Genomic DNA, 20,052 nt, shown 5'->3' with positions numbered 1-20,052 from the left:
AGGGTACAAAAGTGTAGGGTTATGTCCCTGGGTTAATAATCCAGGGTGTGGAAGTGTAGGATTATGCTATTGGTTTAACAATCCGGGGTACAGTAGTGTGGTTTGATGTTATTGTGTTGATAATCCAGGGTACAGTAGTGTAGGGTTATATTACAGGGTTAATAATCCTAGGTACAGTAGTGTAGGGTTATATTACAGGGTTAATAATCCTAGGTACAGTAGTGTGGGGTTATGTGACTGGATTAATCATCCAGGATACAGCAATGTCGGGTTATGTTGCTCGGTTAATAATCCCGGGTACAGCAGTTTCAGGGTTATGTTGATGGTTTAATAGCCCAGGGTGCTGTAGTGTTGGGTTATATTACTGGGTTAATAATTCAGAATACAGCCATGTAGTGTTATGTTACTGTGTTAATAATCCTGGGTACAATAGTGTAGGATTATGTTACTGGGTTAATAATCAGAGGTGTAGCAGTGTAGGGGTATGTTACTGGGTCAATAACCCAGGGTACCGTAGTGTTGGGTTATGTTATTGCATTAATAATCCAGGGTGCAGCAATGTATGGTTATATTACTGGGTTAATAATCCAGGATACAGCCGTGTAGGGTTGTGTTATTGGGTTAATAATCCAGAGTACAATAGCATCGGGTAACGTTACTGGGTTAATAATCCAGGGTGCATGTTTGTTGTGTTCTGTTGTCACTTTTGAAGCTGTCTACTGCATGACCTGCCTCAAATCATGCAGGGATGCTTTTGATTTGCTCCTTGAATCCCCTGAATTTGTCGATCAGTCCTTAATCTGCTGCCAGTGCATGCTCACCGCCCCCCCCCAGTTCCCCGGGGTCACAGTCAGCAGTGGGGCAGTTATATGTGAATGTTGCTGGGAAGACCTGTCCCACCCTGTGCTGGCCCAGGCAGAACTGGGACTGTAGTCCCATTACCATTCATGTTCCAGGTGAAAGTGTCCCGCAGCTTCTGCCCATCGATCTCCATGTCCAACCGGATTGGCACCAGGAGCTCAGGCTGGGCGGCGTTCTCATGGATAACCGCAGGATCGTGGTCATCAAAACTGCAGAAAAGGAGTCGACAAAGAGAGAATAAGAGACAGAGTCCGACAGAGAGACTGATGTGTGGAAATAGAGGGGAGACAGAGAAGGTGGGAGGTGGGAGACGGGAGACATCAAGAGAGAGGGGGGAGGGTTTGAGGTACACAGAGAAGGCAAGAAACAGAGAGGAAGGGGGTGAGAATAGAGAGAGAGAAGAGGGAGAGAGTGTGAGAACGCAGGAGAGACAGAAGGTGAAAGACAGAGAGAAAGAGCGGGAGAGAGATGGGAGAAGGAGACAGAGACAGAAGGAGAGGGACAGAGACAGAGAGGGTGAAAACAGAGAGACGGGGTGTAGAGGGAGAGACAGGGAGAGAGGGAGAGGGACGGAGACAGAAAGACAGCAAGAACAGAGGGGGACAGGGACAGAGACACTAGGGAAGGCAAGAACTGGGAGAGACAGAGTGGGAGAGAAGAGGAGACAGCAACAGAGAGGAAGAAAGAGAAAAAGGTGGAGAGAGAGAGAAAGGGAGAGAGGGCAAGACAGAAAGTGATGAAGAGAGGCAGAAGGAGGAAGACAGAGAAAAATGGGGAGAGACAAGAATAGATGGGGAAAGAGCGAGGAGCATACAGAGAGGAAGAGAGAGAGAGAGGAAATGAGACAGGGAGAAAGGGGAGGGAGAGGAGACAGACACAAGAGACGAGAGACAGAGAGGAGGAGGAGGAGATTGTTTTTGTCTGAATGTGGCATCAAGGAGCCCAAGTCAAACTGTGGGTCGGGGGTCGGGGGTCAAAATCTCACAGTTGTAGTCATAAACTACAAAGCAGAAGATGATTGTAGTTGTTGGAGGTCAGTTATCTCAGCTCCAGGAAACCTCTGCAGGAGTTCCCTAGGATAGAATCCGTGCCCCCAGACATCTTCAGCTGCTTTGCCATAAAGTCAGAAGTGAGGATTTTCACTGACAATTGCACAACGTTCGGCACCATTCGCCTCTGGGGCATCAGAGGCTGAGGGATGATCATACAGAGGTTCATAAAAATCATGAGGGGCATGGATAGGGTAAATAGACAAGGCCTTTCTCCTCGTGTATGGCGACCAAAACTAGAGGGCATAGAGTCATAGAGATGGGCTTTTGTCCAAAATGTTAAGTTTCCTGCCCCTCAGATACTGCCTGACCTGCTGTGCTTTTCCAGCCCCACTCTAATTTAGACTCTGATTTCCAGCATCTGCAGTCCTCACTTAGGCCTCATAGAGATGTACAGCACAGAAACAGACCCTTCAGTCCAACTCGTCCATGCCAACCAGTTTTCCGAACATAATCCAGTCCCATTTGCTTGCACTTGGCCCATATCCCTCTAAACCCTTCCTTTTCATATACCCATCCAGACACCTTTTGAATGCTGCTATTGTATCAGCCTCCACCACTTCCTCTGGCAGCTCATTCCATACACGCTCCACCCTCTGTATGAAAAAGTTGCCCTTTCGGTGCATTTTCAAGCTTTCCCTTCTCACTTTAAACCAGACAGTGTGGCACTCCCTCAGCACTGACCCTCCGACAGTGTGGCACTCCCTCTGCACTGACCCTCCGACAGTGCAGCCCTCCCTCAGCACTGACCCTCCGACAGTGCGGCCCTCCCTCAGCACTGACCCTCCGACAGTGTGGCACTCCCTCAGCACTGACCTTTCCACAGTGCGGTGCTCCCTCAGCACTGACCCTCAGTATTGACCCTCCAACAGTATCACCTCTTTGCTAGTTGCTGTTACTTGCCATCTGGGTATCCACCTGCCGAACTCACCATAGAGGGAACACCCTCTTCTTGTCCCGTCCCATGCGGTTTCTGTTGATAGAGGTTGAACAGGGCACTGCGTCCAAGTGGTGGGAACTGTTGGGTAGAGTGGGAACCCATTGGTTACTTCTCTTCGACTTTGGTTCCCTGCAATGGGAAAGTAGAAAAAAAAAGTGAGATTGTGGGAGACAGACAGAAAGGGAGAGGGAGTCTGACAGAAACAGAATAGGACTGAAAGAGAGGGAGGGAGAGAAATACACAGAGAGACAACCTGACACAGAGAGACAGGGACTGACAGAAACATTAGTGGTGGAGAAAATAGCGAGGGAGGCAAAAGATAGGTGGAGAGAAAGGGGAAGAGAGATGATGGGACAGAAAATGAGGAGAGAGATAAACTGAGAATTAAAGATACACAGATGGAGAGAGAGAGGGAGACGCAGGCTGAGACTGTGATAGGTAAAGAAAGAGGGAGAGAGAGAGAGAGAGATGAAGATAGTCACAGAGAGAGAAAAAATAAAGAGCCCAAAGAGAATAAGGCTGGGGAGAAAGGGAGATCAGGAGAGAGAAACAGATGGAGAAAGAGCGAGAGGTAAAGTGTCAGAGACAGAGAGGGTGACAGACAGAGGGCGAGAAACAGTGAGACAGACAGGGGCAAAAGGAGGGAACAGCAGAAAGATGGACAGCGAGGGAGAAAGATTTGGAAGGAGAGAAGGCGAGAGAAATGGAGAAACAGAGAGAGACAGATGGAGAAACAGAGAGAGAGAGAGATGGAGAAACAAAGCAACATAGAAAAAAGTGAGAGAGAGACTGACAGACATGAATCACAGTATGTAACCCGTCAAAAATTCAAACAGTTTTATACATTGCAATGGGATTAGCTCTCAATTGTTTAAGCTCCAGAGAGTGGACAGATCCAGTCCACTCCCTCTTTCTCCTCCGTCAAGGGGGGGGAGGCGATGTCCTAGCGGTATCGCTGGACTGTTAATGCAGAGACCCGGATCATGTTCGGGGGGAACTTGGTTTGAATCCTGTCACGGGCCCCAGATTGTGGAATTTGAGTTCAATTTGAGACTCTGATATTCTCTCCCTTGTACCAGGAATTCCCCCCGCTCCCCCCCCCCCCAGCTCTCATTGCCTCCCACTGGCGTGCGCTGGAATCTCCCCCATCGAGGGTTAACCCCTAATATCAATGCACCGTCTTGGGGCCTGGCAGGGGCTGGACTGGGACTTGGTCCACAAGCTGCAGGCTCAGAGGCAAGAGGTGGTTATCGAACCTTCTCACTCCTCTGACCAAGACCGTGGGGAGAAGCCCCCGCCCCCCCCCCCCCCCACCCCAGTTCGAAGGCAGCTAACTGGACTAAGACCCCACAAGGTAGGTTTTATTACCGAAGGTATGTCGGAGGCTCAGTGCTGATGGAGACAGCCTTATACTTCTCATCGTTGCCTTCCAGAATCTCTTCCACCTCCGTTGCACGTAGCAGGGTAACGTTTGTGGCCAGAGTGGTGTAGCCATGATCTAGAGAGAACAGGCAAAGACATGCATCGTTGGTTACTTGGGATTCTTCAATCGTGGAGGGTCCTGTGACTGGATGACATGCACCACACAACACCAAGGTCAAATGGACACTGTCTGAAGGAGTGTGTTGGAGAATCCTGGCCAAATCCTGCAGAGGGGTGGGAGGGCCAGACCACAGCAGTTACAGGATAGGAAGCTGAGGAATAGAAACTCCTCAGGGTTCACCCTCACCGTGTGACGAAGCAACAATCTTCTTCCTCTCTTCGACAGTAGCCAGGCGTCTCCAGAGGGATGGATACTTCTTGTAGAGCGAGCCCCGGAACATGCGCAGGTAATTTCCCACCTGTCAGAGAGAGAGAGAGAGAGAAAAAACATTCACAAGCGTCAGTCCGCACGGGGGGAAAAAGCCACCATGCTTCCGAGGGTTCGCCTCAGTCCGTGGAAGGATGTAGGATGGCCCGACAGTTCCCAAAATAAGGAGAATGTGTGCAAGGGAAGTGAGAGACACTGGCTGCATAGCCACCACCCCATGGCCAGAGCCTTCAATTACACCGTGACTGTTGACAAAGCAAAACTGCAATGGGTTTATAGTGACATGTACAACAGGCAACGAGAAACAAAGGAAAACCAGACCCTTACATTACATTAAGTAATAGAATGATTTACCAACATATGAATTCGGAGAAGTAGCTCCCTTGAGCTCTCAGACTGCTCTCCCCATTTATAAGATCAATAAGATCTCCAACCTCCAATAATATTTCCCCCCTACCCCAACTCCCTGCTTCTCAAAATTCGATTTACTTCTGTCTGAAAAATATTCAAAGTCTTAGCTTTTTGAGGAATAGAGTCTGAGGGGTCATGACCCTCTATTTTCAAAAAAAAGGGTTTTCCTGATTTTCGATGGGTGACCTGTTTGGAAAGCTTGCTCCCAAGGCATAGATCCTCCCTCAAGACATAACATTCCTTCCAGATACCCTTACTTGAGGAGGGATGGAGTTGTACTGGAGGCGGTTCAGAGGAGGTTCCCTCAGTCAGTCCCAGAGGCAAGGGGTTTGCCTTACGGGGAGAGATTGAGCAGTTTGGCTCGACACCCTCTGGCGTTCAGAGGGATGGGCGGAGATGGAACTGAAGTCAATAAGATGCGAAAGGAGGGATTGTCAAAGCAGAGGTGGACATTATGTTCATTCAGGCAGGACGATCTAGACCGAGACGTCAGTGTTTCAGGATAAGGTGCAGCAGTTTAGAAATAGAGACAAGGAGGGGTTAATTCACTCGATGGTTTCGTGAATCTGAGGCATTTGTTATCCCAGAATGGATGCTGGGACATGGAGTAAATTTAGGGAGGAGACAGACAGACGTTTAGAGGAACGGGTTAAAGGGAGCAATGGGCAGGGAGGCAGGGTTGAGGCCAAGATGGGATCAGCCATGATCGTATTAAACAGGAGAAGGGGCTGAATGGCCTCCTGCTGCTCCCCTCCAAAGACCGTCAGGACTTTATATTTTCAATTGCATCAACTTTCCTCTTCTGAACCCCAGTGGATACAATTCCAGTCAGTTCAATCTTTTTCTCATAACACAACCTGCCCATCCATGTGTCAGTGTGGAAATCCTTCTCTGAAGTGCTTCCAGTGCAGTTACATTCTCTTTCAATAAGGAGACCAATACTGTACCCCAGCTGTGACCTCACCAACGTCCCGTATAACTGCATAACCTTGGCATTCAATTCTTCTCACAATGGATGACAACATGCTGTGAGTTTTCTTCATCAGAACTAACCCAATGCTCCAAATGACAAGAGGAACCAGGCACATGGTGAGAATTCTGCACTGAGCAACTTCCTAGCCCTTTAGCAATGTGTGAGGCAGTTTGTTTCCTTCACCTTTCGCTTTCCTCCTGATCTCTGTGCCATCAGCCAGGCCTTCTGACTGTTCACCCAAACCGTTTGTGTAATTTCCAACAGTTAGTTCAACAGAAAGGAGCTCATCGTCCCAGGGCTGCTGTGTGGTCGATCCCATTCCCCAGCGTCCCGATTGAATCTGTTTTCACTGCCCTTTCAGGCAGTATCTTTCAGATCCACAATTACCGTAAACGTAAATGAACATTTGTTTTCCTCTTCCTCCCTCCCTTTGGCTCTTTTGCAGATCATCTTTTAATCTGGGTCGCTCTGATTCCTGACCTTGCTGCTACACATAGATGGTGTTATCTATGGCATGGAGTGGTGTCATAGAATAGGATGCTGTCTGTTTCATTTTTTTTCCCTCTTGTGTTTCTTTGTCTCTCTCTCTCTCATTTCTTCTCGTTTCTTTGTCTCTCTCTCATTTCTTCTCAACAACGTCCTGATCTCCCAGCCTTAGCACAGGCCCGATCTCCCAGACTTAGCACAGGCCCGATCTCCCAGCCTTAGCGCAGACCTGATCTCCCAGCCTTAGCACAGGCCCGATCTCCCAGCCTTAGCGCAGGCCTGATCTCCCAGCCTTAGCGCAGGCCTGATCTCGCAGCCTTAGCACAGGCCCGATCTCACAGCCTTAGCACAGGCCCGATCTTGCAGCCTTAGCACATTTCCGATCTCAGTCCCTTAGCACAGGCCCGATCTCCCAGCCTTAGCACAGGCCTGATCTCGCAGCCTTAGCACAGGCCCGATCTCGCAGCCTTAGCACAGACCCGATCTCCCAGCCTTAGCGCAGGCCTGATCTCCCAGCCTTAGCGCAGGCCTGATCTCCCAGCCTTAGCGCAGGCCAGATCTCCCAGCCTTAGCACAGGCCCAATCTCGCAGCCTTAGCACAGGCCCGATCTCCCAGCCTTAGCACAGGCCCGATCTCACAGCCTTAGCACAGGCCTGATCTCCCAGCCTTAACACAGGCCCGATCTCGCAGCCTTAGCACATTTCCGATCTCAGTCCCTTAGCACAGGCCCGATCTCCCAGCCTTAGCACAGGCCCGAAACAACAGCCTTAGCACAGGCCCGATCTTGCAGCCTTAGCTCAGACCCTATCTTGCAGACTTAGCACAGGCCTGATCTCGCAGCCTTAGCACAGACCCGATCTCCCAGCCTTAGCACAGACCCAGTGAGGTATCCTCTCGGCCTAGCATGGTGGTCTCTCGGCCTAATGTGGCTGTCTCTTGGCCTAGTGTGGCTGTCTCTTGGCCTAGCGTGGCGGTCTCTCAGCCTAGTGTGATGGCCTCTCAGCCTAGTGTGATGGCCTCTCAACCTAGCATGGTGGCCTGGGCCTAGCATAGCAATCTCTTGGCCAGATTGGCGATCTGTTGGCCTAGCGTGGTGGTTTCAGCCTAGAGTGGTGGTTTCAGCCAAGTGTGACGGTCTCTCGGCCTAGTGTGGTTGTTTCAGCCTAGCTTGATGGTCTGGTCCTGGTGTGGTGGTCTCTCGGCCTAGCCTGGTGGTCTCTAAACTGTTAAACTGCTTGTGGATGAGAAGAATCCATGGTATTATGTTGAATGAAAGAATGAGGATTACACATTGTTTGCTGTTTAACCTGAATTGCTCAATCAGCTTCACAGTCAAACAGATGGGTGGCACAGTGGTTAGCACTGCTGCCTCACAACGCCAGAGACCAGGGTTCAATTCCCACCTCAGGCGACTCTCTGTGTGGAGTTTGCACATTCTCCCCATTTGCTTTGGTTTCCACCTACAATCCAAAAATGTGCAGGTTAGGTGAATTGGCCGTGCTAAATTGCCCCTAGTGTTAGGTTTAGGGGAATGGGTCTGGGTGGGTTGTGCTTCAGTGGGTCAGTGTGGACTTGTTGAGCCGAAGGGCCTGCTTCCACACTGTAAGTAATCTAATCTAATCTAAAAGTTCACAACCAAACATTTGGGATCTTGCTGTCCTCCTGTGGTCTGTTCCATTTCTGACAACAGTGACCACATTCTAAAGTGTGCACCTTATTGGCTGTAAAACAATCACATTAGGTGCTATACAAATGCAAGTCTTCCTTGTTTCAATATCAGTTCAGCTTCTCTCTGCCATATCGTTGGGGGAGGAGGGTGGAAGCTGGAAGATAGGCCGCAATCTCACACAGTCAGAGATCTGCAGTGTATCAGGGCCCCTGAAACCATTGGGGCTAAAAAACAACCAGAGAGAAAGACAGACAGATATAGAGAGAGAGAGAGAGAGAGAGGCACACACACATATTACAACACACACACACACACACACAGAGGCGTGCTCTCTCTCTCACACACACACATATATATAGACAGACAGATACACATATTGCGCGCGCGCACACACACACACAAAACAACACCAAAACACCACAACATACATACACACAGATGCACAAAACAATGCAGACACACACCTTACTACACACACAGAGGCATGATCTCCCTCTCTCTCTCACACACACACACCCACACACACAAAGTGGTCCTGACTGACACAGAACGACCAAATCGGGGGACAATGACAGCAACGTTTAGGGGTCAGAGAGAAAGCCTGAGCTGGGACCATCTGCAGCCAGAGCCCATTGAAGAGGGAAGCCGGTGTTTTGTGAAGGGATTTTAACAGCCAGTGCAAAGGGGGGGGGGGAGTGAAATGCTGCAGGAGGATGGAAGCAAACAAAGCTCTAGGTTACAGTCCCCCCCACCTCGCCCCCTCTCCCAGGAGCAGCACCAACACCAGCACAGGGTGAGAACCACAGACCCAGATTCATCCCTGTAGCTGGCCTCTGTTTAACGTGTCACACAAAACCACAAACACACACGACACACAGGAGTTAGCCCCAGGCAAAACCCAGTAGAAGGGGCCAGATTCAGGATTCTGATCCACATGCAGTTCCCATTGTCACTGCTGTTTTAACACAGGCATTGTTTTCCACATTGCCTCAAAAATGGTCATGGAGATCCTTCCTCCTCTCCCTTCCTCCCTCCCTCCCTCTCTCACTGCCTGCCTGTGTGTGATGTTGAATACCATCAGAAACGCGATCCTTTACCTCCGATCCAATCATGAACCACTCGCTCGCTTGTTCCAGCTGGAATTTCACAGGTTTCAATCCGAATGTTTTACTGGCCGCCATGGAGAGAGGGAAGAGAGAGAGGAGAACGAGAGAAAGGGAGGCAGAGACAGAGACAGAGAGAGAGAGAGAGAGAGGGGGGAACAGAGAGAGGGGGAACGCAGGCAGAATCTTAATGAAAATCCTCCAGCCCTGCAGGAACAGGGAGCTGTCAGTCTATCCCAAGGAGGCTTGTTCAGTGGAGAGACCGGAAAAGGCAGCCAGGCTGTTAGATTAAACCTGCCTGACGGAGCTCACTGACAAACCCAACACAGAGCCCACCGACCCTGGCTGCAGAAACGTGGGTGGCAATATCTAACATGGGAGGCTGAAACCTACCCCCACCAGCAAAATCAGGGCTGAGGGCGCGCGCCACACTGTCGCAGGGTCAGTGCTGAGGGGGCACCGCACTGTCGGAGGGTGTTGGAGAAATTTGCCCAATCGGTTAGAGATCACAAAACACAGCTCGAAGTGAAATTGACAACCAGTTTATTGCAAGCGATATCGCTGGGAGAGAAATTGACCCAGGCTGACACAGAACTGACAGTCTGCTAGGACAGGTCAGATTTGGTCTCTTCCCAGAGCTGAGGAAGAGACCGGTTTTATAGTAATGCTGCAGAATGACACTGATTAAGAAATGGGAAACTACAATGTTTCTGGAAATGGAGTAATTTAGTTGCAAGGATGCTAATGGGAAAACAGTTTATTGGATGAATGTCCTGTTCCTTCGCACAATGCAACACCCTGACGGTATCATGGTTCCATTCACCTTCACAGGTAGGTGTTAAAGTCTTCCCTGAAGTGGTGGGGTGATTCCATTGTCCTGTTCCTGGAACATGTCCTTTGCTGATGCCTCTCTGTCTGTCCTGCTCTTTGTGGGGCTTTGGTATTGCTGGGTTGGGAAACTGCCCTTAGAGTTTTGAGATCTCTGTCATGTCCATGGGAGCTGAAAGCGTATTCCATTGTCTGTGTGCTGTCCCACCCAGTTTGTGAGCTGCACGGGATTTCTGGGTGTCCTGGTACAATTTGACCAATTTTGCTTTTGTGGGCCTATCGTGGGTTAGGAAATCTTTTCCCAGGGCCCTCCGACCCCAATTCCTCCAGGGCCCTCCGACCCCAATTCCTCCAGGGCCCTCCGACCCCAATTCCTCCAGGGCCCTCCGACCCCAATTCCTCCAGGGCCCTCCGACCCCAATTCCTCCAGGGCCCTCCGACCCCAATTCCTCCAGGGCCCTCGAATCCCATTTACTACAGGGCACTCTAACCCCACAAAGCACAGGGGCCTTGAACCCCTGGTACTACAGGGTCTCCAACCCCAATTCCTACACGGGCCTCTATCCCCGCAAAACACAGGGGCCTCTAACCCCAATTACTACAGGCGGCTCTAACCCCAATTACTACAGGGGCACTCTCATCCCAATTCCTACAGGGGCACTCTAACCCCACAAAGCACAGCGGCCTCTACCCACACAACGCACAGGGTCATCTAACCCCAATCACTACAGGGCACTCTAACCCCCCGAAGCGTAGGGGCCTCTAACCCCCCGAAGCGTAGGGGCCTCTAACCCCCCTAGGGTAGGGCACTCTAACCCCCCGAAGTGTAGGGGCCTCTAACCCCCCTAGGGTAGGGCACTCTAACCCCCCGAAGCGTAGGGGCCTCTAACCCCCCTAGGGTAGGGACCTCTAACCCCCCGAAGCGTAGGGGCCTCTAACCCCCCTAGGGTAGGGACCTCTAACCCCCCGAAGCGTAGGGGCCTCTAATCCCCCTAGGGTAGGGACCTCTAACCCCCCGAAGCGTAGGGGCCTCTAACCCCCCTAGGGTAGGGGCCTCTAACCCCCCGAAGCGTAGGGGCCTCTAACCCCCCTAGGGTAGGGACCTCTAACCCCCCGAAGCGTAGGGGCCTCTAACCCCCCTAGGGTAGGGGCCTCTAACCCCCCGAAGCGTAGGGGCCTCTAACCCCCCGAAGCGTAGGGGCCTCTAACCCCAATCACTATAGGGGGTCTCTAACCCCAATTAATGCAGGGGTCTCCAACCCCAATTACTACAGTGGCCTCTAACCCCAATTAATACAGGGGTCTCCACCCCCAATTACTACAGGGGCAGTCTAACCCCACAAAGCACAGCGGCCTCTACCCCCACAATGCACAGGGTCATCTAATCCCAATTACTTCAAAGCATTCTAACCCCAGTTACGACAGGGAACTCTAACCCCAATTATTACAGGGGGCTCGAACCCCAATTCCTACAGGGCACTCTAACCCCAATTATTACAGGGAACTCTAACCCCAATTATTACAGGGGGCTCGAACCCCAATTATTACAGGGGGCTCGAACCCCAATTATTACAGGGAACTCTAACCCCAATTATTACAGGGGGCTCGAACCCCAATTCCTACAGGGCACTCTAACCCCAATTATTACAGGGAACTCTAACCCCAATTATTACAGGGGGCTCGAACCCCAATTCCTACAGGGCACTCTAACCCCAATTATTACAGGGGGCTCGAACCCCAATTATTACAGAGGGCTCGAACCCCAATTATTACAGAGGGCTCGAACCCCAATTATTACAGGGCACTCTAACCCCAATTATTACAGGGGGCTCGAACCCCAATTATTACAGGGGGCTCGAACCCCAATTCCTACAGGGCACTCTAACCCCAATTATTACAGGGGGCTCGAACCCCAATTATTACAGGGGGCTCGAACCCCAATTATTACAGAGGGCTCGAACCCCAATTATTACAGGGGGCTCGAACCCCAATTATTACAGGGCACTCTAACCCCAATTCCTACAGGGCACTCTAACCCCAATTACTACCCCAACCCCAATAACCCCAATTATTCCCAATTTCTATAGGGGGCTCTAACCTCAATTACTACAGGGCACTTCAACCCCACGAAACACAGGGGACTCGAACCCCAATTACTACAGTGGCCTCTAATCTCAGTAAAACCGGGGGCACCAAACCCCACAAAGCAGAGGGGCCTCTAAACTTGCTAAACACAGGATCCACTAACCCCACAAAACACAGGGGGCCTCTAACTCCAATTACTACACTGCACTCTAATATCAATTACTACAGGGGCCTCAAACCCCATGAAACACAGGAGACTCTAACATCACAAAACACAGCAGCCTTGAACCCCACAAAACACAGCGGCCTCAAACCCCACAAAACACAGGGGGCTCTAACCCCACAAAACACACTGACTTTAAACCCCACAAAACACTGGGACCTCTAATTGCAATTACTACAGGGCTCTCTAACCTCAATTACTGCAGGGAGCTTTAACCCCACAAAACACGGGCTTCTAACCCCGTTTACTACAGGACACTCCAACTCCAATTATTACATGGTCCTCTAACCCCAATTACTACAGGGGCACTCTAACCCCACAAAGCACAGGGGCTTCTACCCCCCCAAAAACACAGGGGCCTCTAACCCCAATTACTGCAGGGGCCTCTAACCCCAATTACTACAGAGGTCTCTAACCCCAATTACCACAGGGCACTCTGAATGCAATTATTAGGGGGTTTTACTGGAGAGAGAGAGCTCGCGGGCTAGAGAGAGAGAGCTCGCGGGCTAGAGAGAGAGAGCGCGCGGGCTAGAGAGAGAGAGCGGGCGCGCGCTTTTGTGAAAGAGAGAGAGAGCGCGCTTTCGAGAGAGCGAGAGCGCGCGCATTCGAGAGAGAGAGCGCGCGCTTTCGAGAGAGAGAGCGCGCGCTTTCGAGAGGGAGAGAGAGCGCGCGCTTTCGAGAGAGAGCGAGAGCGCGCACTTTCGAGAGAAAGAGAGAGAGAGAGAGCACGCGCTTTCGAGAGAGGGAGAGAGAGAGAGTGCACGCGCTTTCGAGAGAGAGAGAGTGCACACGCTTTCGAGAGAGAGAGTGCACATGCTTTTGAGAGAGAGAGAGAGAATGTGCGCTTTCGAGAGAGAGAGAGAATGTGCGCGCTTTCGAGAGAGAGAGAATGCGTGCGCTTTCGAGAGAGAGAGAGAGAGTGCACGCGCTTTCGAGAGAGAGAGAGTGCGCGCGCTTTCGAGAGAGAGAGAGAGAGAGGGAGGGAGAGAGAGAGTGCGCGCGCTTTCGAGAGAGAGATACGGAGGGAGAGAGAGAGTGTGCATGCTATCGAGAGAGAGAGAGAAAGAATGCGCGTGCTTTCGAGAGAGAGAAAGAGTGCGCGCGCTATCGAGAGAGAGAGGGAGAGAGAGAGAGAGAGAGCGAGCACACTAGAGAGAGAGAGAGAGAGCGAGCGCGTGCTAGAGAGAGAGAGAGAGAGCGAGCGCGCTAGAGAGAGAGCGAGAGCGCGCTAGAGAGAGAGAGAGAGTGCACGCTTTCAAGACAGAGAGAGAATGCACGCTTTCAAGAGAGAGAGAATGCACGCGCTTTCGAGAGAGAGAATGCGCACGCTTTCGAGAGAGACACAGAGAGAAAGAGAGCGCTTTTGGGAGAGAGAGAGCGTGCGTGCTAGAGAGAGAGAGAGTGCTAGAGAGAGAGCGAGAGCGCGCGCTAGAGAGAGAGCGAGAGAGAATGCGCGCGCTTTTGAGAGAGAGAGAGAGCGCGCTAGAGAGAGAGCGAGAGCGCGCTAGAGAGAGAGAGCGCGTGCCCGTGCTAGAGAGAGAGTGCTAGAGAGAGAGCGAGAGCGCGCGCTAGAGAGAGAGAGCGAGAGCGCGCTAGAGAGAGCGAGTGAGAGAGAGCGAGAGCGCGCTAGAGAGAGAGAGCGCGCTAGAGAGAGCGAGAGAGAGTGCGTGAGAGAGAGCGAGAGCGCGCTAGAGAGAGCGAGAGAGAGCGCGTGAGAGAGAGTGAGAGAGAGCGAGAGAGCGCTAGAGAGAGAGAGCGCGCTAGAGAGAGCGAGAGAGAGCGCGTGAGAGAGAGCGAGAGCGCGCTAGAGAGAGAGAGCGCGCTAGAGAGAGCGAGAGAGAGACCGCGTGAGAGAGAGCGAGAGAGCGAGCTAGAGAGAGTGAGCGCGCGCTAGAGAGAGAGCGAGAGCGCGCTAGAGAGAGAGAGAGTGCACGCTTTCAAGAGAGAGAGAATGCACGCGCTTTCGAGAGAGAGAGAGAATGCGCACGCTTTCGAGAGAGACACAGAGAGAGAGAGAGCACTTTTGGGAGAGAGAGATCGTGCGTGCTAGAGAGAGAGAGAGTGCTAGAGAGAGAGCGAGAGAGCGCGCACTTTCGAGAGAGAGAGTGCGTGCGCTTTTGAGAGAGGGAGAGAGAGAGAGTGCGCGCGCTTTCGAGAGAGAGAGAGAGAGTGCGCGCGCTTTCGAGAAAGAGAGAATGCGTGCGCTTTCGAGAGAGAGAGAGAGAATACGCGCGCTTTCGAGAGAGAGAGAAAATGCGTGCGCTTTCGAGAGAGAGAGAGTGCGCGCGCTTTCGAGAGAGAGAGAGAGAGGGAGGGAGAGAGAGAGTGCGCATGCTATCGAGAGAGAGAGGGAGAGAGAGAGAGAGAATGCGCGCGCTTTCGAGAGAGAAAGAGTGCGCGCGCTATCGAGAGAGAGAGGGAGAGAGAGAGAGAGCGCGCTAGAGAGAGAGCGAGAGCGAGCGCGGGCTAGAGAGAGAAAGAGCGAGCGCGCTAGAGAGAGAGAGAGCGAGCACGCGCTAGAGAGAGAGAGAGAGAGAGCGCGTGAGAGAGAGCGAGAGCGCGCTAGAGAGAGAGAGCGCGCTAGAGAGAGAGAGAGAGAGCGTGAGAGAGAGCGAGAGCGCGCTAGAGAGAGCGAGAGAGAGCGCGCTAGAGAGAGAGCGCGCTAGAGAGAGAGCGAGAGCGTGCTAGAGAGAGAGGGAGCGCACGCTTTCAAGAGAGAGAGAGAATGCACACTTTCAAGAGAGAGAGAATGCATGCGCATTCAAGAGAGAGAGAGACAGAGAGAGCGCGCTTTCGGGAGAGGGAGAGAGAGAGAGTGAGAGCGCGCTAGAGGGAGAGAGCGCGCTAGAGAGAGCGAGAGAGCGCTAGAGAGAGAGAGCGCGCTAGAGAGAGCGGGAGAGAGCGCGTGAGAGAGAGCGAGAGCGCGCTAGAGAGAGAGAGCGCGCTAGAGAGAGCGAGAGCGCGCGCTAGAGAGAGAGAGCGAGAGAGCGCGCACTTTCGAGAGAGAGAGTGCGTGCGCTTTTGAGAGAGGGAGAGAGAGAGAGTGCGCGCGCTTTCGAGAGAGAGAGAGTGCGCGCGCTTTCGAGAAAGAGAGAATGCGTGCGCTTTCGAGAGAGAGAGAATACGCGCGCTTTCGAGAGAGAGAGAGAATGCGTGCGCTTTCGAGAGAGAGAGTGCGCGCGCTTTCGAGAGAGAGAGAGAGGGAGGGAGAGAGAGAGTGCGCATGCTATCGAGAGAGAGAGGGAGAGAGAGAGAGAGAATGCGCGCGCTTTCGAGAGAGAAAGAGTGCGCGCGCTATCGAGAGAGAGAGGGAGAGAGAGAGAGAGCGCGCTAGAGAGAGAGCGAGAGCGAGCGCGGGCTAGAGAGAGAAAGAGCGAGCGCGCTAGAGAGAGAGAGAGCGAGCACGCGCTAGAGAGAGAGCGAGAGAGAGCGCGTGAGAGAGAGCGAGAGCGCGCTAGAGAGAGAGAGCGCGCTAGAGAGAGAGAGAGAGCGTGAGAGAGAGCGAGAGCGCGCTAGAGAGAGCGAGAGAGCGCTAGAGAGAGAGAGCGCGCTAGAGAGAGAGCGCGCTAGAGAGAGAGCGAGAGCGTGCTAGAGAGAGAGGGAGAGTGTGCGCTTTCGAGAGAGAGAGAGCGCACGCTTTCAAGAGAGAGAGAGAATGCACACTTTCAAGAGAGAGAGAATGCATGCGCATTCAAGAGAGAGAGAGACAGAGAGAGCGCGCTTTCGGGAGAGGGAGAGAGAGAGAGTGAGAGCGCGCTAGAGGGAGAGAGCGCGCTAGAGAGAGCGAGAGAGCGCTAGAGAGAGAGAGCGCGCTAGAGAGAGCGGGAGAGAGCGCGTGAGAGAGAGCGAGAGCGCGCTAGAGAGAGAGAGCGCGCTAGAGAGAGCGAGAGAGCGCGCACTTTCGAGAGAGAGAGTGCGTGCGCTTTTGAGAGAGGGAGAGAGAGAGAGTGCGCGCGCTTTCGAGAAAGAGAGAATACGCGTGCTTTCGAGAGAGAGAGAGAGAATACGCGTGCTTTCGAGAGAGAGAGAGAATGCGTGCGCTTTCGAGAGAGAGAGAGTGCGCGCGCTTTCGAGAGAGAGAGAGAGGGAGGGAGAGAGAGAGTGCGCATGCTATCGAGAGAGAGAGGGAGAGAGAGAGAGAGAATGCGCGCGCTTTCGAGAGAGAAAGAGTGCGCGCGCTATCGAGAGAGAGAGGGAGAGAGAGAGAGCACGCTAGAGAGAGAGCGAGAGCGAGCGCGGGCTAGAGAGAGAAAGAGCGAGCGCGCTAGAGAGAGAGAGAGCGAGCACGCGCTAGAGAGAGAGAGAGAGAGAGCGCGTGAGAGAGAGCGAGAGCGCGCTAGAGAGAGCGAGAGAGCGCTAGAGAGAGAGAGCGCGCTAGAGAGAGAGCGAGAGCGTGCTAGAGAGAGAGGGAGAGTGTGCGCTTTCGAGAGAGAGAGAGCGCACGCTTTCAAGAGAGAGAGAGAATGCACACTTTCAAGAGAGAGAGAATGCATGCGCATTCAAGAGAGAGAGAGACAGAGAGAGCGCGCTTTCGGGAGAGGGAGAGAGAGAGAGTGAGAGCGCGCTAGAGGGAGAGAGCGCGCTAGAGAGAGCGAGAGAGCGCTAGAGAGAGAGAGCGCGCTAGAGAGAGCGCGTGAGAGAGAGCGAGAGCGCGCTAGAGAGAGAGAGCGCGCTAGAGAGAGCGAGAGCGCGCGCTAGAGAGAGAGAGCGAGAGAGCGCGCACTTTCGAGAGAGAGAGTGCGTGCGCTTTTGAGAGAGGGAGAGAGAGAGAGTGCGCGCGCTTTCGAGAGAGAGAGAGTGCGCGCGCTTTCGAGAAAGAGAGAATGCGTGCGCTTTCGAGAGAGAGAGAGAGAATACGCGCGCTTTCGAGAGAGAGAGAGAATGCGTGCGCTTTCGAGAGAGAGAGAGTGCGCGCGCTTTCGAGAGAGAGAGAGAGGGAGGGAGAGAGAGAGTGCGCATGCTATCTAGAGAGAGAGGGAGAGAGAGAGAGAGAATGCGCGCGCTTTTGAGAGAGAAAGAGTGCGCGCGCTATCGAGAGAGAGAGGGAGAGAGAGAGAGCGCGCTAGAGAGAGAGCGAGAGCGAGCGCGGGCTAGAGAGAGAAAGAGCGAGCGCGCTAGAGAGAGAGAGAGCGAGCACGCGCTAGAGAGAGAGCGAGAGAGAGCGCGTGAGAGAGAGCGAGAGCGCGCTAGAGAGAGAGAGCGCGCTAGAGAGAGAGAGAGAGAGCGTGAGAGAGAGCGAGAGCGCGCTAGAGAGAGCGAGAGAGCGCTAGAGAGAGAGAGCGCGCTAGAGAGAGAGCGCGCTAGAGAGAGAGCGAGAGCGTGCTAGAGAGAGAGGGAGAGTGTGCGCTTTCGAGAGAGAGAGAGCGCACGCTTTCAAGAGAGAGAGAGAATGCACACTTTCAAGAGAGAGAGAATGCATGCGCATTCAAGAGAGAGAGAGACAGAGAGAGCGCGCTTTCGGGAGAGGGAGAGAGAGAGAGTGAGAGCGCGCTAGAGGGAGAGAGCGCGCTAGAGAGAGCGAGAGAGCGCTAGAGAGAGAGAGCGCGCTAGAGAGAGCGGGAGAGAGCGCGTGAGAGAGAGCGAGAGCGCGCTAGAGAGAGAGAGCGCGCTAGAGAGAGCGAGAGCGCGCGCTAGAGAGAGAGAGCGAGAGAGCGCGCACTTTCGAGAGAGAGAGTGCGTGCGCTTTTGAGAGAGGGAGAGAGAGAGAGTGCGCGCGCTTTCGAGAGAGAGAGAGTGCGCGCGCTTTCGAGAAAGAGAGAATGCGTGCGCTTTCGAGAGAGAGAGAGAGAATACGCGTGCTTTCGAGAGAGAGAGAGAATGCGTGCGCTTTCGAGAGAGAGAGAGTGCGCGCGCTTTCGAGAGAGAGAGAGAGGGAGGGAGAGAGAGAGTGCGCATGCTATCGAGAGAGAGAGGGAGAGAGAGAGAGAGAATGCGCGCGCTTTCGAGAGAGAAAGAGTGCGCGCGCTATCGAGAGAGAGAGGGAGAGAGAGAGAGCGCGCTAGAGAGAGAGCGAGAGCGAGCGCGGGCTAGAGAGAGAAAGAGCGAGCGCGCTAGAGAGAGAGAGAGCGAGCACGCGCTAGAGAGAGAGCGAGAGAGAGCGCGTGAGAGAGAGCGAGAGCGCGCTAGAGAGAGAGCGTGAGAGAGAGCGAGAGCGCGCTAGAGAGAGCGAGAGAGCGCTAGAGAGAGAGAGCGCGCTAGAGAGAGAGCGCGCTAGAGAGAGAGCGAGAGCGTGCTAGAGAGAGAGGGAGAGTGTGCGCTTTCGAGAGAGAGAGAGCGCACGCTTTCAAGAGAGAGAGAGAATGCATGCGCATTCAAGAGAGAGAGAGACAGAGAGAGCGCGCTTTCGGGAGAGGGAGAGAGAGAGTGAGAGCGCGCTAGAGAGAGAGAGCGCGCTAGAGAGAGCGAGAGAGCGCTAGAGAGAGAGAGCGCGCTAGAGAGAGCGGGAGAGAGCGCGTGAGAGAGAGCGAGAGCGCGCTAGAGAGAGAGAGCACGCTAGAGAGAGCGAGAGAGCGCGCTAGAGAGCGCTAGAGAGAGAGAGCGCGCTAGAGAGAGCGAGAGAGCACGCGCTAGAGAGAGAGCGAGAGCGTGCTAGAGAGAGAGAGCGCGCCAGAGAGAGCGAGAGAGCACGCGCTAGAGAGAGAGCGAGAGCATGCTAGAGAGAGAGCGAGAGAGAATGCACGCGCTTTTGAGAGAGAGAGAGAGCGCGCTTTCGAGAGAGAGAGAGCGCGCTAGAGAGAGAGCGAGAGCGCGCGCTAGAGAGAGAGAGAGCGTGCACCCGTGCTAGAGAGAGAGAGCGCGCTAGAGAGAGAGAGAGAGCACGCGATAGAGAGAGAACGCGCTAGAGAGAGAGAGCGCACCCCCGTGCTGGAGAGAGAGAGAGAGAGAGCGCGTGCTAGAGAGAGAGAGAGAGAGAGAGAGAGCGCGCTAGAGAGAGAGAGCGAGAGCGCGCTAGAGAGAGAGAGCGCGCGCCCGTGCTAGAGCGAGAGAGAGAGCGCGCGCGATAGAGAGAGAGAGAGAGCGCACTAGAGAGAGAGCGAGAGCACGCGCTAGAGAGAGAGCGAGAGAGATGCGTGCGCTTTTGAGAGAGAGAGACCGCGCTTTCGAGAGAGAGAGCGCGCCAGAGAGAGCGAGAGCGTGCGCTAGAGAGAGAGAGCTGGCGCCCGTGCTAGAGAGAGAGTGAGAGAGAGCGAGAGCGCTAGAGAGAGAGAGAGCGCGCTAGAGAGAGAGAGAGAGCGCACGTGCGCTGGAGAGACAGAGAGAGAGCGAGAGTGCGCGCTTTCGAGAGAGAGCGAGAGCGCGCGCTAGAGAGAGAGCGAGAGCGTGCGCTAGAGAGAGAGCGAGAGCACACGCTAGAGAGAGAGCGAGAGCGCGCTAGAGAGAGAGCGAGAGCACACGCTAGAGAGAGAGCGAGAGCGCGCTAGAGAGCGCGTGCTAGAGAGAGCGAGAGTGCGTGCTAGGGAGAGAGCGCGCACGCACTTTTGCGAGAGAGAGAGCGTGCGCTAGAGGGAGAGAGCGTGCGCGCTAGAGAGAGCGTGCGCTAGAGAGAGCGAGCGCACACGCAAGAGCGAGCGCGCGTGCTAGAGAGACAGCGAGCGCGCTAGAGAGAGCGCGCG

General features: G+C 53.6%; 2 protein-coding genes across 5 annotated transcripts in view; one reads left to right on the top strand and one right to left on the bottom strand.

Annotated features, from left to right (window-relative positions):
• The window catches only part of LOC140468546 (SWI/SNF-related matrix-associated actin-dependent regulator of chromatin subfamily B member 1-like), a 36,311-nt gene extending 26,788 nt beyond the window's left edge, over positions 1-9,523 (bottom strand). The window contains exons 1-5 of one of the 4 annotated variants that reach the window (XM_072564635.1): positions 9,298-9,523; positions 4,580-4,691; positions 4,219-4,348; positions 2,842-2,979; positions 943-1,070 (exon numbers count right to left, since the gene is read on the bottom strand). In XM_072564635.1, the coding sequence (XP_072420736.1) occupies positions 943-1,070; positions 2,842-2,979; positions 4,219-4,348; positions 4,580-4,691; positions 9,298-9,381 (592 nt within the window). In that variant the 5' untranslated portion in view covers positions 9,382-9,523. The remainder of the gene's footprint in view (positions 1-942; positions 1,071-2,841; positions 2,980-4,218; positions 4,349-4,579; positions 4,692-9,297) is intronic. The other 3 variants (XM_072564634.1, XM_072564637.1, XM_072564636.1) reach the window with 3 other exon arrangements.
• A 162-nt stretch (positions 9,524-9,685) lies between these two features.
• The window catches only part of LOC140468548 (uncharacterized), a 112,953-nt gene continuing 102,586 nt past the window's right edge, over positions 9,686-20,052 (top strand). The window contains exon 1 of the mRNA XM_072564638.1: positions 9,686-10,134. Within this exon, the coding sequence (XP_072420739.1) occupies positions 10,072-10,134 (63 nt within the window). The 5' untranslated portion in view covers positions 9,686-10,071. The remainder of the gene's footprint in view (positions 10,135-20,052) is intronic.

Source organism: Chiloscyllium punctatum, chromosome 47 (assembly GCF_047496795.1).
Source record: "Chiloscyllium punctatum isolate Juve2018m chromosome 47, sChiPun1.3, whole genome shotgun sequence".
NCBI lineage: Eukaryota > Metazoa > Chordata > Chondrichthyes > Orectolobiformes > Hemiscylliidae > Chiloscyllium > Chiloscyllium punctatum.
This window is presented reverse-complemented; position numbering and strand designations above follow the sequence as displayed.